General features: G+C 41.1%; 1 protein-coding gene across 1 annotated transcript in view; it reads right to left on the minus strand.

The window, feature by feature from the left end:
* Positions 1-7,541: 7,541 nt before the first annotated feature.
* frmd6 (FERM domain containing 6) overlaps positions 7,542-26,123 on the minus strand; it is a 42,186-nt gene continuing 23,604 nt past the window's right edge. The window contains exons 2-14 of the mRNA XM_034227158.1: positions 23,901-24,169; positions 23,423-23,513; positions 20,327-20,406; positions 19,229-19,305; positions 18,425-18,611; positions 15,611-15,766; positions 14,181-14,246; positions 13,969-14,037; positions 12,395-12,569; positions 11,412-11,735; positions 8,806-8,937; positions 8,478-8,569; positions 7,542-8,320 (exon numbers count right to left, since the gene is read on the minus strand). Coding sequence (XP_034083049.1) covers positions 7,982-8,320; positions 8,478-8,569; positions 8,806-8,937; positions 11,412-11,735; positions 12,395-12,569; positions 13,969-14,037; positions 14,181-14,246; positions 15,611-15,766; positions 18,425-18,611; positions 19,229-19,305; positions 20,327-20,406; positions 23,423-23,513; positions 23,901-23,999 — 1,887 coding nt within the window. The 5' untranslated portion in view covers positions 24,000-24,169 and the 3' untranslated portion in view covers positions 7,542-7,981. The remainder of the gene's footprint in view (positions 8,321-8,477; positions 8,570-8,805; positions 8,938-11,411; positions 11,736-12,394; positions 12,570-13,968; positions 14,038-14,180; positions 14,247-15,610; positions 15,767-18,424; positions 18,612-19,228; positions 19,306-20,326; positions 20,407-23,422; positions 23,514-23,900; positions 24,170-26,123) is intronic.

Consider the following 26,123-nt stretch of genomic DNA (forward strand, 5'->3'; position numbering starts at 1 on the left):
CACTCTTTATCCATTAGCTACCTGTAAGCTAACTGTTTATTCATTTGCTGACTTTATGCAAACAATATTCACTAGCCTACAACTAGCTATTTTAACCCTTTTACTCATTAGTTTAAAGGTCACCTATCATGCTATGTTTAGGCAATAGCATAGGTCTCAGATATATAAAAATATATAAAAAACATGTCTATGAAGTGTTTTGCTCAAAATACCAAACAGATCACCCATTCTAGCCATGCCTCATATCCCTCCATTTCACTTCCTGTTTCAAAAGTGCTGATTTTGGGTATCAAGCTTTGAAAAAAAAAAGTAAAGTATAACAAATAAAAAAGGAGGGGTCTGAGCTCATGCGGGACCCGGCAGCTACGTGTCTAAACTAAATACTGCCATGATGAAACGCCATATCATGGATTATCAAGGATTATTCCTGAAACAGTATGGAGCTCAAAGGCTTTCTCTCTTGCCGGTTATACCACAAGGTGAGTTCCTTTTTACTTCCTGCTTCTTCACACACATGCTCTCCAGTACAGGTTAGCTCTGAGTGTTAGCGATGCTAATGTAAACACAGACCATATTACGTCCAAAACAGTCGGGCATTGTTTCTGATAGCGACTTTCTGATAGTGCCGTGGGTCCATATTTCCGATATTGCGTTATATCGGACGCAAATCTGGATCAGCTCCGTTGTAGCCCCGTTTTTAGAGATTTGGGTACGGAGGAAAAGAGAGAGGGTTTTATTTTCTGACGCTGCGTGAGTTCCCCGACACACCGGGGACACATATTTATGTATAAAAGACATAAAAAAGTGCATTTTGCATGATAGGTCCCCTTTAATAAGCTACATGTTTGCCCATAAGCCTACAAGTAGCCTATATATTTGAAACCTTTGGACAGTAATGTCCATCACTGCAAAATAGATAAACCCAGAGATCTGTTTATATGTAATCTGATTACTACTCTTTATAATCTGTGAACCTCACGGTGTCAGTCAGCTGTTTTGGTTAATAGGCTGGTTTATTAAAAACTGTTAATCCACGGCAGATGTGGTGATTTGCAGAGTTAAAATTACTACATTGAATATAAAAACAATACATATTTAAAATCAGAAATGAACAGGATATGTATATTTTAAAATACACAATAAGATTATACATATATTGTTGGTATTTGTTGTTGTTTACAGTTTATTTTATTGTCCCATGATATGTAATTTGTGACTATGTGTTTGCTAACAAATAAAAAAGGTCTTCACACAACAATGGTGATTTGGGGAGAGGAAAAGGAGGATGAAGGATGTAAGAGCGGTGCTTATGTGTGTGTGTGTGTGTGTGTGTGTGAGTGTGTGTGTGTGTGTGTGTGTGTGTGTGTGTGTGTGTGTGTGTGTGTGTGTGTGTGTGTGTGTGTGTGTGTATGTGTGGTGTAGTGTACGAGGGGTGGGGTAATCACGACTGCCGGCAGCAGGGGGAAGAGGGGAGGGGGGAGCTGGATTTCATTTCTGATTTGCGACCATCTGGCTCCTCAGCCTCATGGGATTTACGGAGAGGTCACTCACCGCTGCTGCAGATACACTGTCACCTTATACTGACACACACCACACACACACACACACACACACACACACACACACACACACACACACACACACACACACACACACACACACACACACACACACACACACACACACACACACACACACACACACACACACACACACACACACCTCGAGAGGCTGATGTGACGACGAGGGTAAAAATAAAATAAATGTTCATGTTGTGGAGAGAGGCAGATTTGAGTTTAAAAACAATAACATGTTCTGATTCAACAAGACAAAAGAAAGGAGAGAGAGGAGGGGGGAGGAAAAGGGAGGAAAAGGGAGGAAAAGGGAGGAGGTGACGGGGAATGGATTTCCCCCTTCTGTGTTGCCATGGTGACAGCAGGGGATGGTGGATGACTGATTTCCTGTACAGCTGTGTGTGGGGGGGGGTTATTTATTTATTGTGAAATGATTGTCTTCATCCTGTACAATAATCAATAGTTTCCCTTGATGATTCCTTTGTGTAAAGGGAAACCATGGCTGTGGTTGAGGATGTATATGAATAGACCAGGTAGAATTCTTTTTTTTTATTCTGAGAAAAAAAAGAATTCTGTTGAAAATGGCCGAATTTTGAAATTTCTCAGAATTTTGACTTTTTTTTCAGAATTAGATTTTTTGGGGGAATTCTGGCTTTTTCTCAGTATTTTTTTATTTTCTCAAATGTAGACTTTCTTTAATCAGAATTAGATATTTTACGGGAATTTTTACTCTTTTCAGGCTTTTGACTTATTTTCAGAATGTTGACATTTCTGAGAAATTAGATTTTTTTTTTGTTCTGTTCTCCGAATTTGGAGTCATTTTCAAATTATAATTTTTTTCAGAATTTTGGCTCATAATTGTAATCCTATACTAAGGGGCGGGACATCTCTAAGCGGACGGCCAATCATAACAGAGTCAGCCAGCTAACCAATCAGAGCAGACTGGGCTCTGGTTTAAGACAGAGGTTGAAAAGAGGTGCTGCAGCACAGGCAGTATGAGAAAAATAAAGAGCTTTTTGAACATTATAATAATCTTATCTGTAATCAATCATCTTCATTTTGTTGTTTTAAGAGTCAATGTCAGGTCAATAATGTCATGTATAATATTTAACATTTCCAAATGTTGTACTTGGTTGCAAAAAAGCAGGATTTCAGACATATGGAAATGAACATGACAATAAATGCTCAAAATGATAGATATCAAAATAAGAGATATGAATAAATAAGCGTTGCTACTTGTTCATGGAACTTCAAAGTTAAATGATGTAAAAGATATATTCTGCTTTTTAACATAGCAAATTAACTTGGGTTCAAGTTCATACATTTAAAGGTCCCCTATTATACTGTTTTTCATCAATATATTATAAGTCTCAGATATATACAAAACATGTCTCTGAAGTGATCATTGCAGAATTACCCATAATCCCCTCTGTTTCAGCCCTGTTTCCAAAGTGCTGATTCTCTGTCTGTGACTTTAGATGAAAATAAGGAGCCCCTCCCCACGCCCCTCTGAGAGACATTTGGTTACAAAGAACACACTGGTGCTCTAGGAGGAGATTGAGGTGCTAAGGGGGGGGGGGGGTTACCTTGGTTGGTGATTGGCTAATGGTTACACAAGCCAAAAAAAAAGGCCAAAATCTGATCAGCTCATTTTCAGACAGGTTTTTATAGAAATGGATCAGGACAAAAAGAGAGAATATTTGTTCCTGAAACTTCCAGAATCTCTTCACACATGATAGGTGCCCTAAGTTATTTTAAAAACATGTTTTAAAGTGCTGTAGAAGTGAACAGCGAATGAAATAATATCTACTTGCAATGGGGAAAAAAAGCCATATTTCTATAATATGTAAAAATCAAACATTTGTTAGAACAATTTAAAAAATAAACAATTCTAAAATACCATTTGATCAATCTTAGTTCAATGCTGGTGTCCAATGTTAGTCAACAGCGCCCCCTTCAGGATGTTACATGAACATTATTAAAACCTCATGTATATATAGTGTTATATCTACTGCCACCAGCAGAGGGCAGCACAGACTCAAACATCACAATCATATTTAGCCAGAATTGTTAAAAAAATACCAAAAAGCACTTCAGATGGACAGTTTCAGATAAATGTACCTTTTTATTGGATATTGAGGGTTTTTAGTACCAGAAGGCACGGAGAGACTTCACAACAACAAATCATGTTTTACTACAGAGAAACTTTTCTTCCTTTCACAGAAAGGATTACACACTCTGAATCCATAATAAAAATAATAATAATATAATAATAACAAGATGTTAAGGACCGTATGGCTGTGAACCTGAACACACTGTTTAATATAAGAAACATCGGCGTCCATTAAAATATGACTTTTCCATTAATGAGTAGAAATGACTTTAAACACAGAGAGAGGAATAAACTGTAAGAAGAAATATAAAAGTTGTTTTTAATCGCAAACTTTATGATTTATTTGTTACATAAATGGCTATTTTTTGTTCAGATGCTCCACTGCTACTTTGCGAAATGTTTTTAAAACAACAGATTTAAAGCTTTAAAAAGTTTCACATCCTGCAGTTTGATTTAACACTGGGGAAATAATAAAAATATCCGGGGTTCATTGCATGTTTACATATATTTTTTTTATAGAAAAGGTAACATTTTTAAATCCTGACTCGAGAAATGTGCGAATTCACCATATTCAACCCAGTCTCAAGGCATTTTGTGTTATAGTCACGAAATTAATTTAATCTATTGATTCGAGTTCACCAACACGATTTTTGCATTTTTTTTCGTGTCACACAGAACGATTTTAAAAGCAATGTATTTCTATTGGTAGTATGTTTCGTGCCTGCACCACGTCTTTTTGTCCGGTCGGGTCTTAGAAGACTGGAAGCTGTGTGGTTCATAAAAACATTTTCTTACTCAATATCTTACCCTAAGCCTAACCCTATCCCTTTTATTTTAAATTGTATAATGTCGGAGTTTTTTTGCCGTCCGCGAGGAAAAGAAATCGCTCAGAGCCTCAGAATACTGAAATCTGTATTTTTTAAATCTTTTTTTCCTTGCTTCTAAAATCGTTCTGTGTGACACGGAAAGAAGGGGGAAATGGTGTTGGTGAACACGAATCAATAGATTCATTTCGTGACTATAACACGAAATGCCGTGAGACTGTGTTTCCATATTGCAAACATAGTTGTTATTATTATATATATTTTATTAATGTATAATTTTAATTGTAATATATGTTTTAACTGTATTTATTTTTATTTTATTTATTTTGTATGTTTTCACCACTTTTTTAAAATATATTTATACCTGTTTTATGTGTCAAGAATATGTGTTATCTTTTAAAAATAAAGTTTTAAAAAAATGTATTTTATTAAAAACATAATTCACAAAAATACACAAAAATGTCTGTTGTGTTTTTTTTGTATTTAATAAGGACTTTTTTTTATCTGCAATGAAAAGCAGAATAAATCCCCTTTAATATTTTCTGACTCTGAACTGAATTGTTTGAATTTGAGTGGAAAACACAATTTTTTAAAACTTTTTTCTGACATTTTAAATCCCCATCAATTATTCGTTAAATAATCATTTGTTGCAGCGGTTAAAAAAAAACAATGATAGATGATTTCATTAAACTGTGTGGCACTTTGAATGAAAACACCTCCGGTCGCTTTGCAGATGAAAAACCAGTCTGTCTTGTTCGTGTCGTTAATACTGTCACACACGTTTCTCCTGTAATACTGTAATGACATCAAAAACATACACAAATACACGTGAGGAGATTTCAGGCGCATTATGAGAGATAAAGAAACAGATTCCAGTTTTAAATGAAGAAGACGAGGAGTTTGTTCTGGCCTCCGTTTGAAGTGTTGGATTACAGGGAAGCTTTGTGAGGAATCGTGTCGAGACTCGCACGAACCAACCCGACCTCATTCCTCTCCGGGAGCTTTACCCCGGGATGAAAACACGTTTAAATCCGAGTCTTTTTCACGTTTAAAAAGCAGAAGAACTGGCTCCAAGTGAACATAGAGTCGATGGAGGAGTGATTGTCGAGGCTCATGCATAGTTAGAGGAAGGCACGTCGGTGTGTGTGCAGATTCAATGTTTTTAATCCTGCACACTGAGGAGACTTCCTGTCTTTGGTTTGTAGCGCTGAGAGATTTTTCTGCACATAAAATGTCTTTTCGTGGGAAAACGGCGCTGGATTTATATGTTTTAATGTTGTTTGTTCACCAAAAAGAAGACGCTTGCTCTCACACTTTGTCATGTATTAATGAAGTGATGTTTCAAACAAGCCCTTAAATCCCTCCTCTGTTCTAACGTATCTTTGTTTTTTCATTGCATCTTGGGTCATTGTTTTTCATTTCTGTATTTATGTTTTCTGTTAGGCGTCACTTCTTTTATCTCTCCGTCTTTTCGTCCTGGAAACTCTCCTCTGGTTCCCTGAGGCTGAGCGTTAACTAGGGATGCTCCGATCGATCGGCCGATACTCACTCTCTGCCGATCGATCGGTGCTCTCCAAAAATGGCGATAGCGAGAGCCGATCGCATGGCGTAAAATGATGACGTAAAATACATGACGCTTTTCTCTGTGCGCGGCAAAACAAGCTCGCCAAAATGGCTTCACCGGTCTGGCAGTATTTTAAGGTGTCCGAAAATGACAATAAAATAGCGGTATGTAACGCGTGTGAAGCAGAAATCCTGCAGCTCCGCCCGCTGTGACGAACCGGTGAGCGGAGCAACACACACTAAGAGTTAGACCTAACACACTTAGCTATTTGATCTACCTCTGGAACAAGCTACACTAGTTATAAATATGTTTATTCTTCACTGTCGGGTCACTCAGTCATTACTGGATCAGTGAGCTGCAGGAGACGATACTGACAGGCTGTCAGGGGAGAGAGAGAGAGAGGAAAAGAGAGCGCTTCCACTCATTTTTTCCGTGTTATTATCCAAAGTTAATGTAAACTTGAATAATGTACTTCATTTGAATGTAATAATTATGTTGGTTGTTGTTTGTGGAAGCGCCAGTGAATGAGCCCCATAACTGAGTTTTAAACATCACTTTAAATGGAAGATTCCCATAGGCCCCGCCCACTCGATCGGATCGGCCGATACTGATTCCGGCCATCGGCCCCAAAATTGGCGATCGGAGCGTCCCTAGCGTTAACTCCTCCGTTACGACACAAACTCAACACTTTGCTTCGATGAAGACGGACAGACAAACCAAACAAGCCTCTCCTCCGATTACCAGTCTGACATCAAGAGGGCTTTTCTGAAAAGTGGAGATATTTCCCGGAAAAGACGCTGGGTGCAGAGGCCGTCATGGCGCTCTCCTCTTTGGAAGAGAAGTGAACATACTGGTCCTTAAAACCAGCTTGGAAGAACATGGATGTTTTTCAGATCCTCTCTCAGGGAGCAGCTCCGGTTAAAGACGTCTTTAAGATCTCTTTCCGCCTCCATGTTTGTTTGTTTTTCCTGAAGGGAACGCCGTGTTGTTGTGACTTTATCCTGGAAACTCTCCTCAATGGAAACAGTCTCTCTGAAGCAGGAGGTGTGGTTCGGTGTTTAGATTTCTGAAGATTTAGTTTCCTCTCAGGCAGCAGCTCCAGTTTTAGACGTCTCCTTCCTCCCTCCTTTGCTCTGGAAACTCTCCTCTTATTAAAAAACGACTTTAAAAAGAGGAATGACGCTCTGTGGACTCAGTTGAGTTTAGAGCTTTTCGGCGTCCATCTTTGTTTGTTATTCGTGGTTATTCCTTTGTCTTTTTGTCCTGGAAACTCTCTCCTCCACAGAAACAGAAACAGTCTCTCTCTGGTCACTGAAGGAGGAGGTGTTGTTCAGTTTGGAGGAGATAGATTTGAGTAAAAAAGTTTTATAAAGTAGATCCCTTTAGTTTCCTCTCTCCGGGAGCATATTCGTTTATAGACGTCATCCATTTTGTTTGTTATCCGTGGTTATTCCTTTGTCTTTTTGTCCTTGAACAACAGAAACAGACGCTCTGTGGAACTCTGTTGTCGTTAAAACCAGTTTGGAGGAGACAGATTTCAATACAAATGTTTTTTAAAATCAGATCCCTTTAGAACCTCTCGCAGGGAGCCGCTCCGGGTAAAGACGTCTCTTTCTGCCTCCATCTTTGTTTGTTTTCCGTGGTTATTCTTTTGTCTTTTTGTCCTGGAAACGCTCCTCTGGAAACACCAGAAACAGACGATGTGGTTCAGTTCAGAGGAGACAGAGTTGAATACAAAAGTGTTTTAAGAGAAGATCCCTTCAGCTCCGGTTAGAGACATCTTTAAGATCTCTTTCCGCCTCCATGTTTGTTTGTTACTCCTGAAGGGAACGCCATCTTTTTGTCAGTTTATTAAAGACGTCTCCTCTCGGCCTCCATGTTTGTTTCTCAGTCCTCCATGTTTTCCTCACACCACGAACTCGGGCACCTCCTCGTTGCTGAGGTCCAGGCTGAAGTACTTGTTGGTCCTCTTGATGGGGAAGGGGTTCTCTTGTTCTTGTTGTTGTTGTTGTTGTTCCCCCGCCATCAGACCGGCTCTCTGCTCGGCCAGGCCCTGATAGGCTCCGCCCCCGACCCCCCCGCCACCATCACTGAGCTCCTGGGCGCAGCCAAAGGTGTAACTGTGGGCGGAGTCTTGGCATAGCTCCGCCCACTGCAGCATCTCCTTCTGATGCAGCCGCACGTCGTCCAGAGACTGGGAGTGACGGTCCGAGGAGGAGGAGGGGGGCTTCCTGCAGGAGGACGTCTGCAGGGGGGAGAGAGGACACATATTACACTAACATAAAGTCATGCAGACTCGATGCTCTGTTCTCTGTGTGTATTGTATAGTTTATTGCAGTAGTATGGCAGTAGTATTGCAGTGGTATGTATGGCAGTAGTATTGCAGTATCTGTGAGTATTACCTGCGGCAGAGACTCGATGCTCTGTCCTCTCATCTTGACGACGGTCTCTGAAGAGCTGGAGGTCGACGAGCTCACTTCCTTCACTATCAGACCTGCAGAAAACAAAGACATTTAAATACACAGTAAGTACATGCTTCAACAAAGCAAAAACAACCTCACAGAAACAGTTCAACCTCACACCAAATTCCAGCCTCATTGGGAAAACAACGACAATGTAATTGACCTATAAATAAATACGTCAAAGTAAAGTAGAGCAGTGTGTGTGTGTGTGTGTGTGTGTGTGTGTGTGTGTGTGTGTGTGTGTGTGTGTGTTTGTGTTTCTGTGTACCTGAGTACCCGTTGGTGTGATCTGGAGACATGGTCAACATGTCCTCAGTGATGTGGATACACAGCTCCTGATCCAGAGCCGACTCGTCAAGCTCCTCGTAATCTTTGGGGTCGTCCACCAGCATCTCAATCTCTGCAACACACAGAATATTAAAAAATCATCCTGGAAAAAATATCTGATAATCTGCACGTTTCTAGAGGCTTTTGTTTTGCAGCTTAATTAGTTTGAGGGAGGTGTCGTTGTGTTTTTGAACCATTCCCAGAATGCATCAGGAGTCATGCATCAATTCAACTGTCAAGCTAATTATAAGACTCTAATCTCACACATCATCAGTCTTTTCTTGTTGATTAACCACTTTAAAGAGAAAATATTAAAAGCGTTTCACTCCAGACTCTGATTGAATGCGAATTAGGGCTGCACGTATTGAAAAAAACTGACATCGCGATTTCCCCCCCCCCTGCGGTATATATTGCGGTTTTTTAACCTGTTAAACCCCAAAGTCCCGGCGGGTACTTTACTTTTTTTTTCACAACAGTGTCTCAGGGGATCGTAATATTTAAGAACCTATTAATGTGTTATACCAGATTAACGGAAATAATCTCAGCTAACTGACGATACAAAACCATTTTTACCAAAACAAAACACAAGTCTCATAAGAAGCATCTAAATGACCCCTGAGCGAAAAATGCTAACGCACTTTGGCACAGAACTCAAGATAACAGTACCCTTATTATTACTTATCGTAGCTGCACTTACAAGATATCCGATTACAGCTGAGGTTCCACAGATTATTTATGTATATAGTATCATCACTGAGTGATCTGAACTCGGACAGGGGAAGCAAACACAGACATCACAACACGTACCTTTATGTAGCTTCTAGGGGAGATGTCTCACCGTAGCTGTCAATCTGATCAAAAGACGTGTTCAATGGCATTAAAACGAGAAAGAAAAAACGCGGCTGAATCGGTGAATCCATAGGTTTTTAACGTCTCTGTATAAAAAAATTATTTAATTTATAATCCATAATTCCATTTTTATGTAAATATCGCAGAGCAAAAGTTAGCTGCTAATGGTAGCCACCAGAGTGGCTGCTGCTTCCGGTCTCGGCTATGCGGCAGTCCAACGCAGTCTAACACACACACATTACCAAATAAGGAGTGAGAGTGACGCGTAGCCAAAACCGGAAGCTGCATACACTCTGGTAGCTACCATTAGCAGCTAACTGTTGTGCTCCGATTTTTACATAAAAATGGAATTATGGATTATAAACAATTGCTTCAAAGCCACAGATACATTATCAACCTATGGATCAACCGATTCAGCTGCGTTTTTTCTTTCTCGTTTTAATGCCATTGAACACGTCTTTTGATCAGATTGACAGCTACGGTGAAACGATCTCCCGTAAAAGCTCCGTAAAAGGTACGTGTTGTGATGTCTGTGTTTGCTTCCCCTGTTGCGAGATCGGATCGCTTAGATACTATACTTAAATAATCTGTGGAGTCTCAGCTTTAATCGGATATATTGTATGTGCAGTTTCGATAAGTAATAAGGGTATCTTTATTTTGAATTCTGTGCTAAAGTGCGTTAGCATTTTTTTTTAAATGAATAAAGCCGCACGTCCCTGCGGTGTGAATACCGCGCATGCGCATACCGCGGTTATCGCCATGACACGGTATATCCTTCAGCCCTAATGCGAATAGTTTTTTCTTGGAAATGTAGTGTCGGATTTAAAGCGTCAGAGATAGTTCTTGTCTCCAAGAGTTTTTCTCCAAAGATAAAAAGCGTTTATTGTTATTAATTTGGGAGTTGTTCTTGTTTATTTGTCAGTTGTATCTTTAGGGTATATGCAGGAATCCTGAAGTCAAATGTAAAACCTTTTAAGACCTTTTTTAAGACCCTTTCCACACATTTTAAGACCTCATCGCCACTTCGAGTTTTAACCGGTTACATTGGCGACACACTTCACCTCACATTGACTACATACAGTATTGATTGTCCTTCCTCCTTATCTTCCAACCATTTGGACGCAGACTTGCATTTCCCCATAACGATGTTGTTTAACAACCGGCGTAAACGGACCTTTGCGCGCTATCAAGCAGTGAGCGTGCGATGTCCTGTTCAGATGACGTCACATCCAACGGGATGCCATCAATAAACTACACAGAATCACACTACACACCTACGCAATGATTACATTCAGGCAGGCTGTAGAACACAACCTCTTTGGACAATTTATATACTTATTGAAAACAAGCTACAAAATGTAATACCTTGGAAAATGCCGTTTAATACTTTTTAATAGCATTAATTTTCGCTAAATTGATTTATCAACTTTTAATACTTTTTAAGACCCCGCGGACCCCTGATCTTGTTAATTTGTGGAGGGGGGGTTTGTAAGTTCTTAAGTTTTTCCGTATATAGTTGCCAGTATTTTCTCTCTTGTAAATTTCACCTTGTTTCCTGCAAACTTCTGAGTTTTCTCATATTTAGTTTTTCCTTGTAAATGATTGTGTTTTTCTCTTTTGAATTTTTTTTTTCTTTTTCTAGCAAATAATTTTTTTCTGAATTAAATTTCAGAGTTCATTTGGGTGATTTAGTCTCACCGTCGTCGTCCAGGCGCTCCTTGCCGCCGCTCTCGATACCGGAGGTGTTGGAGCTGCCGTGGCTCGTTGTGGAGGAGCTGCAGGTCCGAAGGGGTCGGTGCTGCCCCCCCGCCCTGCAGCTGTCCTGCCCCCCGGCCCTGAAGCTGTCCGCCTCGATGCCGGAGGTCTGCGAGCTGCCGTGACTCGTGGTGGAGCTTCGGTGGAGGCGTTTGTGGTGCTTCATGCTGCCGGCGCTGCTGCCGCTGGCCCGCGAGCGTTTATCCATCTGATCCATGTCCAGGTCCAGAGCGTCGCTGATGTACGACTCCCGGTACTGCTTCTTATCTGGGAGTCAAGATAATAACACGGTTCAGGATTTAATCATGTTAATTTATAAAACTTATACCGTCTAAACATTTTGTAAACCCCTAACTTTCTCTTCAATCAAATCCAATCTCTCCCAAGTCTTTTTTTATGACAGTTATTTTCTTGTAAATGTACGACTTAAATCTCAGAGCTAATCAAACTTTTTGTCTCTAACCAATTTATTATCAGAGACAATCAAGGTTATTCTATTAGAAATGTGGGACCTTATCTCAAGAATATGCACGTTTTTTCTTACTTTTTCTTGTAAATTTAGCAATATAAAAAAATGTTTTTTTGTATATTTGTGAGTTTATTCTTGTATATTTAGCAATTTATTCTAAGACAAAATAAAATGTTATTCTCGTACATTTGTAGCTTAAATCTCAGAGAATAGCTTCGGTTTTCCAACTAAAATCTGTGAGTATGACCCCTGGATCGTCTCCGTTATGTATTTCGTTTCTTACTTATACAGAGTCCTACAATACCAATCAAGCACATTTTCTTTATATAACTCAATATCAGAAGTTTGCCTCAGAGGGCTTTACAGTCTGTGCAGAATATGACACCCTCTAAACCCTTTTTTACCCTCAAAGCAGACGATAAAAACAGATAACAAATTCCAGAGTAATAAAGTTTACCTTCGTTCTCCTCGAGGCGGCGCACCTGTTTGAGCACCGGCTGCAGGTTCATGTAGAGCCGGTGGCTGTTGCTCAGCAACTGCAGGAGATGCCGGGATCGAATCGGACATCCAGTGTAGTACATCAGCTTACGAGCCGACGGGAGGCCGTCAGGGAGGATCTCAAACTTCTTACCCTGAAACAAAGAGCGGAGAAAACACCCTTTTTAATCTCAGAAAAGTCCCTTTTTTTCTTGTTAAAATGTACTTCAGTAAAAGTATAGTCATATAAAATATTTATTTATTTATTCCCAAAACTTGACTACTTCCAATGTTGAAATGCAGCCTACGCCCTGCCCTCTACATCATACACCAAAAACCCTGAATATAAAAATCCCCTGAACGCATCATCTGCAACATCTGGAGTTCATTGAACCCGCGCCCCCCCCGCCCTGCCGGTGACGTGCATGGAGGAGAAACCACAGCCGACGGGAGGAAAAAACACGGAGCAGGAAAACAGGAAGTGTTGATGTTGAGCTGCAGTTTGATCCAAAATTAGGACGAAGTTCACCACAAAAACTCCCGGGACGTTACGAGACAATTACACCGTCTGCAGCTGTCACCTCGGGAATAGACCCAGGATTAAAGGAGTTCAGGAGGGTTTGGGAAAACTTGGATTCAACTCAGTCCTTTCAGAAATCTGAGTTTGTAATCTTATTCCTGGAACGACTTGTTCTGCGTTTCACCGTGGTCTCAGGACATGCAAACATTTGGCAAAAAAAGAAACATGACATGTTTGACTGCTGTTGTTTAACACATGGTCATATTTAAACAAAATAGATGGATTTGATATAATATTTTGAGATTTTAAAATGCAGATTCAATAATAAATAAATCCTACTCTCAGTTTTGTCTCATTTGAAAGACTTTTGGAGGATTGACAAAGACATTTTAATATCACGTTATTTTTGGATGCCTTTAAAGACCTTGTACACGGCACTGTTTATTTTCTATGTTTTTTGAGCACATTTCTGAGATGAATGTATTTAAATGTCTTTTTATAATTGTGTTTCTTTTGCATCTTCTCTCGTTTTAAATGCTCCATGTAAAGCACTTGAATTTTCATGTTGCTGAAATGTTTGCTATAAATAATCTTACCTCATATATAACAATTAATTGTCTTAAATGAAATAAGATAAGAGTCAGAGGAGCTGGTTTTTGTGCAGCAGCGGTGATAACGACCTCTGCATGGTGATGAATAATCTCCTGCAGTAAACATGGAGTCTTTAGAGAGAAACGGAAAGAAAGTGAGCGTCCACAGAAACAGATCAAATAAATAAATTAGCAGAGGGGAGGAAATACTGCAGCTGAATGTGTGTGTGTGTGTGTGAGAGAGAGAGAGAGAGAGAGAGAGAGAGAGACTCCTTAAATCCCTGATTGGTTCCAGAGGACTTGCAGGGCTAAGATAAAGCAGCAGCGTGGAGGAAAGAGGCGGATTCCACGACCCGAGCAGAGAGAGATTTAGAAACGTCAGGGGAAGCTCGTCAGCGCAGAAAAACTCAAATATAAAGTGTGTGTTGCATGCATCAGACTCACCACAAACACCAGCTTCCCCACGTTGGTCCAGGGGAAATCGTACAGCAGCTGCCGCACCGAGCCCACGTTCTGCAGAACACACACATTAAATATTACGAATATATTACAGGTAGGTTATTTTACTCTCAGCTTGATCGTATTGCAAAAATATCCCTCTTTGTGATGTATTTTCATTTCTTTTAATTAAATGTATTTAAAGAAACGTAGGTTACCTGAAATATCTGGATGCCTCGTAGAGTCAGTCCTAAAGTCAGAGACGCCTCCACCTCCTTCTTATCCTGGAGGAGAAAACACCAAATATATATAAATATAAATGTGGGACCATTTGGGATTTAAAGGTCCCCCGATTATACTATTTTTCAACAATTGATCAGATATATACAAAACATGTCTCTGAAGTGTTTGGCTCCAAACACCAAACAGATCTTTGCAGCATTACCCATAATCCCCTCTGTTTCAGCCCTGTTTCAAAAGTGCTGATTCTCTGTCTCTTACTTTAGATGAAAATAAGGAGCCCCTCCCCACGCCCCTCTGAGAGAGATTTGGTTAAAAAGAACACGATGGTGCTCTAGGAGGAGATTCAGGTGATAAGGGGGGGGGGGGGGGTTACCTTGGTTGCTGATTGGCTAATGGTTACACAAGACAAAACATCGTTATGACATCATAAAGTGGCCAAAATCTGATCAGCTCATTTTCAGACAGGTTTTTATAGAAATGGATCAAAAAGAGAGAGAATCTTTGTTCCTGAAACTTTCAGAGTCTCTTTCCACAGAGGGGACACATGTTGATGTAGAAGAGACATGAAGAAGAGGGGACACATGTTGATGTAGAAGAGACATGAAGAAGAGGGGACACATGTTGATGTAGAAGAGACATGAAGAAGAGGGGACACATGTTGATGTAGAAGAGACATGAAGAAGAGGGGACACATGTTGATGTAGAAGAGACATGAAGAAGAGGGGACACATGTTGATGTAGAAGAGACATGAAGAAGAGGGGACACATGTTGATGTAGAAGAGACATGGAGAAGAGGGGACACATGTTGATGTAGAAGATACATGAAGAAGAGGGGACACATGTTGATGTAGAAGAGACATGAAGAAGAGGGGACACATGTTGATGTAGAAGAGACATGAAGAAGAGGGGACACATGTTGATATAGAAGAGACATGAAGAAGAGGGGAAACATGTTGATGTAGAAGAGACATGAAGAAGAGGGGACACATGTTGATGTAGAAGAGACATGAAGAAGAGGGGACACATGTTGATGTAGAAGAGACATGAGAAAGAGGATTTTTGCATAATAAAATAAGATTAAAGTCACATATTTACAAGAAATTACTTAGATGTTCTCTGTTATTAAAATAGTAAACAAACAAGAAAAAAACTTGAATCTTTTTCTAAGTTTACACAGCCATATCATTGAGAGAACAATCTCACGAATTCACAAGAAAAAAAATGATTTCTCAAATATCTAACTTCTTTTTTTATCTATTTTCATCGGCATATTATGTCTATGTCTCAGTTTTTCACATTTCAAATATTGAGCAAATCAAATACAAATCAACTCGTTTCTTACTGAATTTGGATTAAGAAGTTTTCTCATATCTACAGTGTGAGTTTCTGCAGTGTGTGTGTCACCTTGTAGAGGCGGTAGTAGTGCACGGTGACGTCGTCCAGGTGAGCCGACTCCTTGATGTATTTCAGGTGAGCTTCAGATGCCGTCAGAGCGAACTGGTCTTTGTGCATGTTGGGGATGTGACGCAGGATGTACTCACGACCTCGCTTTGAAATCACCTGAACAGGAGAGGAAGAGGAACAGAGTCAGGTTTTTATGTTGTTTTAAAGATCTCCTATTATACTGTTTTTCATCAATATATTACAGGCCTCAGATATATACAAAACATGTCTCTGAAGTGTTTGGCTCCGAACACCAAACAGATCATTGCAGCATTACCCATAACCCCCTCTGTTTCAGCCCTGTTTCCAAAGTGCTGATTCTCTGTCTCTTACTTTAGATGAAAATAAGGAGCCCCTCCCCACGCCCCTCTGAGAGATATTTGGTTACAAAGAACTCAATGGTGCTCTAGGAGGAGATTCAGGTGATAAGGTGGGGGGGGGGGGGGGGTTACCTTGGTTGCTGATTGGCTAATGGTTACACAAGACAAAACATCGTTATGACATCATAAAGTGGCCAAAATCTGATCAGCTCATTTTCAGACAGGTTTTTATAGAAATGGATCAAAAAGAGAGAGAATCTTTGTTCCTGAAACTTTCAGAGTCTCTTTCCACAGAGGGGACACATGTTGATGTAGAAGAGACATGGAGAAGATGGGACACATGTTGATGTAGAAGAGACATGAAGAAGAGGGGACACATGTTGATGTAGAAGAGACATGAAGAAGAGGGGACACATGTTGATGTAGAAGAGACATAAAAAAGTGGATCTTGCACAATAGGTGACCTTTAAAATCTTTTTTCTGTACGTATTTTGCTACTAGTGGAAGATAACCCTAAACACAAGGTTTAAGTTATGTCAATTACATTTAAATAAAGTTTACATGTTATTTTGGGTACAATCTATTTAAGGAATTGTCATCTTTGGGAGAAATAAAAAGACATCTCGCCTAATCCGACAGATTGTATGTGCTTAAAAATAAACGAGATTTGTTTTCAGCGATTGCGTGTCTTTGCTTTGCCTGTTAACGTTATTTCTTCGAGTGAATATAACTTGTCTTATAAACACTTTGATGTACTTTCATGCCATCACTTACATTAAATAAGTTCAATTAAAAAACAACTTTTAAGGTTCACCACTTTGGAAAGATCAGATTAGAAAAAATATTTAAGGCAGTCAGGAGCGTCTTCAACGTTTTTTACTTCAAAGTATCGGACAAACACTTGAACCAGGTATTACAAATGAAAAGATACTTGCACTACAGTACCAAAGAAAGTGGAGAAAATTCAGAAATGTTTTGTTCTTTTGCAGATATATTAAACGTGGTATTTTCCCCCAAGTACAGATCTAAACACGTAGTAGATGAAACGCACGCTGAGCAATGCACGTGTCTTTATAGATTTTGTAAGCAGGCTTTATGAGAAGCTAAATCCGAGTAGCTCATCCTAAAACTATTTCCCGATAACGAGGCTGATTACAGGAAGTGGAGAGCAATCAGACGGGCGTGGCATTCAGGGACATGCCGCTATAATAAACAGTGTGTGTGCCAACTTCAGGGACAGAAATAACCGGCCCAGTTCTGGTCAGTGTGATTAATGGAGCTGCTGTGAACTCTCTCAGTGATGCAGCGTTTTATTTCTGGTGATTCAGACCTCATTAAGTCTGTTTCACGAGACAAACACTGCAGAGTAACACACACTCACATCAACAGTGTGAACCAGACGTATAGAGTAACGTGTTTACTCTCACCATACTACTTCCTGATGGCTCCCACAAGATTGCTGACATCCTCGTGGATTCATCTTCCTATTATACACACATGCATTTCCAAACATTTGGTCTACCTATGTTGCAAATGTATTATCTTTTCAATTTACACACGGCATCTATTGCACGTCTGTCCGTCCTGGGAGAGGGATCCCTCCTCTGTTGCTCTCCCTGAGGTTTCTCCCATTTTTCCCTTTAAACTGTGGGTTTTCTCTGGAAGCTTTTCCTTGTACGATGTGAGGGTCTAAGGACAGAGGGTGTCGTATTGTCATACTGATATTCTGTACACACTGTGAAGACCACTGAGACAAAATTAATGTAACATTTGTGATATTGGGCTATATAAATAAACATTGATTGATTGATTGATTTACCATGTTTCCCATGCTTTGCACTTTTCAGCTGGATAATCTTCTAGAGATGACGAGACTTTCTCAAGTTAATTAACTAATGATCTCGGGAACAGGGGCGGTTCTAGGTGGGGGCCAACAAGGGCCAGTGCCCCCGAAAAGCTGACCTGAGCCCCCCCCCCTCCAAAAGAAAAGTTTATAATATTACTATTTATTGTCTACAGCGCTGGAGCGATAGCTGGAACTAACTCTGTGTTTTAGTCAAACTCCTTTGGCCGGCTGATGCGCGCAGGAAAACAAACAACACTTGTCATTTCCACCCAGAGGCTGTTCCCTTTTTAATTCAAGTAAGACTCAATAAGACTCAAGCCTAGACGTTGAGAGACTATAAATCACAGGAACCGCAAGATAGTATTGTTGCTGTAATGTGAAAGAAGAGAACACCTCAGCCTGGCATGCAGAGACCCGGATGTACAGCAGAGATGGAAGTAAATCATTTAGTAAATACAAATCCAGACAGAAAATATGTGAAGTTTTGCAGGTGAAATCAAATGCAGATGTGCATTAAATCCAGATGTGGTAAGGTAGGGAAAGGCGTGTTAAATCCTCCCTTCTTCTGTGTTAAATTAAAAACACACGTTCCTCCTCAGTTTTACTCACCCAGGGGGGGAAGTAGGCCTCTGGTTCAAAGTACTTCCCGAAGTGTTTGTTCCTTTTGAAGTTCCCGAGGTCGGCCTGCAGGGCGAAGGCAGCGAGCAGGAAGTACGCCTCCTCCCTCTGCAGACACTCCGACTGCAGCACCTGCTTCCTCAGGTGCCAGTAGTAATAATATCGGGCAGAACGGTCGCTGAGGGGGGAAGTGAACGCATCACAGGTTAATAACTGAAGGGTGATAGAGTGGAAGCTCTGAGAGGATGAACCTGAGAAAGAAACATCCAAGTAATCCATTTATGGAGTTAAGTCTGAGCTAAATTGTTTGAATTCCATACAAATAAAATAAATCGAAAAAAATACTTATTTTTTACATTTTGAAAAAAGTAAAATTCTGAGAAAAATGTAAATGAAAATATTCTGAAAACATTAAAACAATTCTGAAAAAAAAGTAAAAATTCAAAAGCAAAAATAAATCGGAGAAAAAAAAAAAATTCTAGAAGCGAAATTTCTGAGAAAAAGTAAACATTTTGAGTTAAAATTAAAAAGAAAACATTCTGAGAAAAAAGTAAAAATTCTCAGAAAAAAAGACAAAATTCTTGACGGGAAATTTCTGAGAAAAAGTCAAAATTCTTAGAAAGAAAAAAAGGTGTGAGAAAAAAGTCAAAATTCAGAGAAAGCCAGAAAACAGGGGAGAAAACACTTTAAATCCGACAAAGATAAGGGGTTTATTTTCAGCCTATGAGAGCTTCAGTTTGTCTTCAAAAAGTCCTCTTTACTACCAGCTGTGGTCAGTAGGATGCGAGTCTGTACCTGATCAGTCTCCCATTCTCCACGTAATACTGAGCTCTGAAGTGGATTATCATCGGAGGCCCAAACTGGTCGATGCCCTGGAAAACAAACAAGTTAAATATTTATTATTTATTTCTCCAAACAGGTACAATTTAAAGTTGGAAAAATATATTGTAGGGCCATACAAAACATGTTTTTTGCTTAAAATACCAAACAGATCCCCCATTGTAGCCATGCCTCATACTGCTCATATCCCTCTTTTGCAGCTCTGTTAGAGCCCTGTTAATGCGGATTTTGGGTCCTTAGTTTAAAAAAAAGAAAGAAGAGGAGGCGGAGCTAATGCCTGATCAGAATTCTACCGGAGATAAAGTTAAATTCTGCTGTGATAAAACGCCATCCTGTTCTAAACCACATCAAGGATTATTTCTGAAACAGTATGGAGCTCAAATACTTTTTCTTTTGCGGGTTTATCACAAGGTGAGTTCCCTTTTTTTATTTCCTGCTTTTTAAACACATGCTCTCTCCAGTACAGGTTAGCTCTGAGTAGTAGCGAGGCTTGCTAATGTAAACAAAGACGAGATTATGTCCAAAACACGCCAGGAGTTGTTTCTGATAGCAACTCTCTGTGGGTCCACCATCCGATTACGTCATATCGGCAGCAAATCTGTATCCGCTCGTTGTACCCCCGTTTTTAAAAAAGATTTAAGAGAGAGGGTTTTATTTTCTGACGCTGCGTGAGTTCCCCGACGCACCGGGGACACATATGTATGTATAAAAGACATCACAAAGTGCATTTTGCATGATAGGTCCCCTTTAACATTTATATCAGAAGTTAGGAAACTGTCCGTGCTCAGAGGTGATTTACAAACTGTTTTACTTGTTGAATTACTTCTTTAACAAAAATAGTATGGTCAAAAAAGAGAATGCTTAAAAGGAGCATTTACATTTCCACCTACAAAGAACAGATTATTCAACAAAACCTTACTTCTTTTGTAAAAGCATGTTCAAGGTTTATGACAGATTGATTTGATGAACTCAATTTATTTAAACACTTTTTAAGGATCAGTGGGAACCCTGATCTTTTATCAGAGTCCTGTATCCTGTTTCCTGCTTCCTCACCTTGCTGGCCTCCCTCTTCCACTCTTTAGGACAATACTTAGAGAGCTTCTGATCCAGCTCCATGTAGATGTGTTCATTATCTGTGGAAGAGAGGAGGGTTAAACATTGATACTCAGACTGTGTGTGTGTGTGTGTGTGTGTGTGTGTGTGTGTGTGTGTGTGTGTGTGGTGTGTGTGTGTGTGTGCGTGTGTGTGTGTGTGTGTGTGTGTGTGTGTGTGTGTGTGTGTGTGTGTGTGTGTGTGTGTGTGTGTGTGTTGTGTACAGAGAAACCCCATGAATGCACATCGTTTAAAACCTGCAGCCTCTCTATGTGCTTACGCATTCATCTATGTTATAAATATTGTTTTTTAAATAAATCCTGTAAACCCTACGACGTATCTGAACCTGAGGACACTGAGGTCGGGGGACACTGGGTGAGACACACAGTGGGTGTGACACACAGTGGGTGTGTAGTGTTTGCCTGCAGGATTTCACGCTGCTCAGTCAGACACTTGAGGAATGCCCCCCCCCTCAGACTGCTGTCTCCTGACCTGACCGTCAGCTGTCTGAACGCCCCCCCCCCCCCTCAGCTTCCTGTCCACATGACCCTCACCTCCCCCAGTCACCATAAACAACTCCAGCCTCTCTGCACAAAGAGAGCAGTCAGTGGAGGCTTCCTGAGAGACGCCATCACAGGTAGTTGCTACATGCTGCGTTCAGGGGAGAAACCTGTGCTACATGCTGCGTTCAGGGGAGAAACCTGTGCTAATGCTGCGTTCAGGGGAGAAACCTGTGCTACATGCTGCGTTCAGGGGAGAAACCTGTGCTACATGCTGCGTTCAGGGGAGAAACCTGTGCTACATGCTGCGTTCAAGGGAGAAACCTGTGCTGATGCTGCGTTCAGGGGAGAAACCTGTGCTAATGCTGCGTTCAGGGGAGAAACCTGTGCTACATGCTGCGTTCAGGGGAGAAACCTGTGCTGATGCTGCGTTCAGGGGAGAAACCTGTGCTAATGCTGCTTTCAGGGGAGAAACCTGTGCTAATGCTGCGTTCAGGGGAGAAACCTGTGCTAATGCTGCGTTCAGGGGAGGAAACCTGTGCTACATGCTGCGTTCAGGGAGAAACCTGTGCTAATGCTGCGTTCAAGGGAGAAACCTGTGCTACATGCTGCGTTCAGGGGAGAAACCTGTGCTACATGCTGCGTTCAGGGGAGAAACCTGTGCTACATGCTGCGTTCAGGGGAGAAACCTGTGCTACATGCTGCGTTCAGGGGAGAAACCTGTGCTACATGCTGCGTTCAAGGAGAAACCTGTGCTAATGCTGCGTTCAAGGGAGAGAAACCTGTGCTAATGCTGCGTTCAGGGGAGAAACCTGTGCTACATGCTGCGTTCAGGGGAGAAACCTGTGCTACATGCTGCGTTCAGGGGAGAAAACCTGTGCTAATGCTGCGTTCAGGGAGAAACCTGTGCTACATGCTGCGTTCAGGGGAGAAACCTGTGCTACATGCTGCGTTCAGGGGAGAAACCTGTGCTACATGCTGCGTTCAGGGGAGAAACCTGTGCTACATGCTGCGTTCAGGGGAGAAACCTGTGCTACATGCCTGCGTTCAGGGAGAGAAACCTGTGCTAATGCTGCGTTCAGGGGAGAAACCTGTTCTAATGCTGCGTTCAGGGGAGAAAACCTGTGCTACATGCTGTGTTCAAGGGAGAAACCTGTGCTAATGCTGCGTTCAGGGGAGAAACCTGTGCTACATGCTGCGTTCAGGGGAGAAACCTGTGCTACATGCTGCGTTCAGGGGAGAAACCTGTGCTACATGCTGCGTTCAGGGGAGAAACCTGTGCTACATGCTGCGTTCAGGGGAGAAACCTGTGCTAATGCTGCGTTCAGGGGAGAAACCTGTGCTAATGCTGCGTTCAGGGGAGAAACCTGTGCTACATGCTGCGTTCAAGGGAGAAACCTGTGCTAATGCTGCGTTCAGGGGAGAAACCTGTGCTACATGCTGCGTTCAGGGGAGAAACCTGTGCTACATGCTGCGTTCAAGGGAGAAAACCTGTGCTGATGCTGCGTTCAGGGAGAAAACCTGTGCTAATGCTGCGTTCAGGGGAGAAACCTGTGCTACATGCTGCGTTCAGGGGAGAAACCTGTGCTAATGCTGCGTTCAGGGGAGAAACCTGTGCTACATGCTGCGTTCAGGGGAGAAACCTGTGCTAATGCTGCGTTCAAGGGAGAAACCTGTGCTACATGCTGCGTTCAAGGGAGAAACCTGTGCTAATGCTGCGTTCAGGGGAGAAACCTGTGCTAATGCTGCGTTCAGGGGAGAAACCTGTGCTACATGCTGCGTTCAAGGGAGAAAACCTGTGCTAATGCTGCCTTCAGGGGAGAAACCTGTGCTACATGCTGCGTTCAGGGGAGAAACCTGTGCTACATGCTGCGTTCAGGGGAGAAACCTGTGCTAATGCTGCGTTCAGGGGAGAAACCTGTGCTACATGCTGCGTTCAGGGGAGAAACCTGTGCTAATGCTGCGTTCAGGGGAGAAACCTGTGCTAATGCTGCGTTCAAGGGAGAAACCTGTGCTAATGCTGCGTTCAGGGGAGAAACCTGTGCTAATGCTGCGTTCAGGGGAGAAACCTGTGCTACATGCTGCGTTCAGGGGAGAAACCTGTGCTAATGCTGCGTTCAGGGGAGAAACCTGTGCTACATGCTGCGTTCAGGGGAGAAACCTGTGCTACATGCTGCGTTCAGGGGAGAAACCTGTGCTAATGCTGCGTTCAGGGGAGAAACCTGTGCTACATGCTGCGTTCAGAAGGAAACCTGTGCTACATGCTGCGTTCAGGGGAGAAACCTGTGCTACATGCTGCATTCAGGGGAGAATCCTGTGGTGCATTTAGGGGCATTTCATCCGTTTTGACTGAATAGAGCATGAATGTATCATAGTGCAACTCTATGGAACTTCCCTCCAGCTAACATTAGCAAGATTTCCACACAGATTTGTTCGTCATAACGTAGAATTATCAGGATGTGAAATATCAGAAAACTACAATTGTTTAGCCGATGTTTAATAAGTGTAGATAAACCTTATTAAACACCTGCAGGAACTAAATGTATTTGAGTCTTACTCTGAATGACGCTGAGTCCGAACAGGTGGCAGTCCTTCAGCCTCAGCAGATCACACACCTGCACCAGCAGCTCCTGACACACAGTCTTCACCTGAGGAGGAGGGTTACATGTATATTCATTACATAAATATACACTTGTAAATATAAGCAAAGATACTCCATAACTAAAGTAATATCTACATTGGTGAAGTTTTTAATATTGAACATTTGAACTGAAAGGATTAGATGATTCATGGATAAGTCAATTAACTATTTCAAAAATGTTTCAAGCATAAAAAGATTCAACAAACAAGTCGGTCAAATATTCTCTGATTCCAGTCAATTTCTGTCTCATCGTAAATTAAAGGCTTTTGGTTGAACAGTACATAACATTTCCTTTCGTACAATATATAAAGTAGCTGCATCCTCACAAGGAAAGAGATTTTACAAGTTTCTACAAGCATTTCTTTGGATAGAATACGAAATGTTTCATCCTCACGTTGACGATGACGTTGAGCGTGTCGTCGTTGGGCAAAAAGACACAGACGCAGCGGCGGTCCTGCATGGTTCTGTTGTTGTGGAAGCTCAGTCTGTTCATCTTCAAGAGGCTTGATCAGGACCGGCCCCCCCACTGGGCCCTCTGACCCCCGCCTCCACCAGCAGTAGAACCAGCAGAACCAGAACCAGGTATCAGAGGATCCACTTCTGCAGCCCAGCACACTCAGCAGCTTCAGGGAGGAGCATAGGAACCCGATTTGCAGGAAATCCCTGAGGGACGGAGAGGTAAAAGAAAAACGTAAAGATTAGACATGAAAACAGTTTAAATAACATAAGCAACTACAGACCGTGGAAACAGACCTTTTGTAAGTGTTTTTAAATGCTAAATGCCTTATTTTCATAAGGTTTGAAGGGAAACCTTTGCATGATTCTATGGGGAGAAACGTCAATTAAAGCAATTAAAACAAAAAGCAAGCATAGAAATACACAAAACACCGGCACTGAAGATGTTCTGCAATCAGATAAATGAGAAAAAAGCTGCGTGTTTACATGGGAATTAGAAAAACATTATTTTAAGCTTTGTTATGCTGTATTAATTAATTGAGGACATCTCAGTAAAGATTTAAAGGGGAAGCTTATGCATGATTTATTGGGGAAAAACTTTTTTAGATCTGTCTGCTAAACCAAACAATGTATTAGTCGTTAATAATAATAATAATACATTGCATTTCAAAGCGCTTTTCCAGGTGCTCAAAGACGCTTTACAGTGGTGATAAAACATGATAAAATAGAATTTAAAAGTTATTAAAACAGCAATACAGCATAATTCACAGATTAAAAGCCAGTCTGAAGAGGTGTGTTTTGGTCAGTGTTTTGAAAGTGGGGGAGTCAGTGCAGTCTCTGATGTGTTGTGGGAGGGAGTTCCAGAGGGTGGGGGCAGCGATGGAGAAGGCTCTATCCCCCCAGGTTCGGAGCTTGGTTTTCTTGGGGATAGAGAGGAGGTTCGCTTCTGATGAGCGAAGGCTGCGGGAAGGGGTGTAGTGGTGGATCAGGTCGGAGAGGTAGGGGGGGGCTGGTTATTGAGAGCTTTGTGTGTTAGCATTCGCAGAAGGATTTTGAAGTGTATTCGTTGAAAATGGTATAATTGTTTGTGCTGTAGTCATTTCTGAATGCCTCTTTAATGCTGTATTACTTGGACCCCAATATATGACTAGTCGGTTATTCGATCGTTAGGTATTTGTTTTTAGATTTACGGATTCGATTATTTTTTAACCGCTTTGGACATCAAACAAGTGTGACACAAGCTAAACCTTTTTAAATAACTATAGATCATTAAACAAACAATACTAACATAGAAGAACTGCATCTGAAAACTACAAAGCTAAAAAAGTATTCAGGGAAACTGCTGAGGCTTTTAACTTGATTATTTATTTATTATTGCGATGCAACTGTTTATATTGTAAATTGGAATTATCCACATCTGTGCTCCCGGGTGTATCTGTGTGTTTTCTTCCTGTATGTTCCTGCCTGTGTTCATGACATAAGCTGCTGCTCATAACCAATTGCCCCTTGCGGGATTCATAAAGTTGTTGATTGATTGATTGATTGAGCACATCTCTGGTAAACACAGATTTAAAATGGAAATCCTCCCAAGGTTTGTTAGCAGACCAAGAGTGTCTGTAGTGAGGACGGGTCTGAAGAACATGTTTCCACTGAAGGAGAGCGACAGTGGGAGAAATGAGAGAGGGAGACGGAGGGCAGCGTTCCTGGATCTGTGACATCATGTGAGGGGAATGTCCCGAGGAACATGAACATCTGCAGAGGAACCGTAATGAAGGAAACGCGCTGAAACAAACACTGATTTATATGGCGTTCTACCTCTGTGTCATGTCTTCTCTCAGACTAGAGGAAATAAAACACATCCAGGAGTTTATTTAACTAACTCTGTCTGTTTGTGTCTGTTTCTCAATTTTTCAGATTTCAATGTTTTTTTAACATTTCTGCGTTTTTTTTAAACATTTTACATAATATTTCAGTTTTTTGTCAATATTTTTCATATAATTTGTATTTGATTTTATCTTCTCTCACTGTTCCTATACGCCCCCATAAAAACAAATTAATTGCATGTAAAAAAAGCTACTTATTATTATTTGTTTATTTATTTAAAATTGTTTAGAATATTTTATTTCTCAGGATTTGCTCTTTTTTCTACTTTATTTTTATT

The sequence above is a fragment of the Gymnodraco acuticeps genome, unplaced genomic scaffold (genome assembly GCF_902827175.1).
Source record: "Gymnodraco acuticeps unplaced genomic scaffold, fGymAcu1.1, whole genome shotgun sequence".
Taxonomy (NCBI): Eukaryota; Metazoa; Chordata; class Actinopteri; order Perciformes; family Bathydraconidae; genus Gymnodraco; species Gymnodraco acuticeps.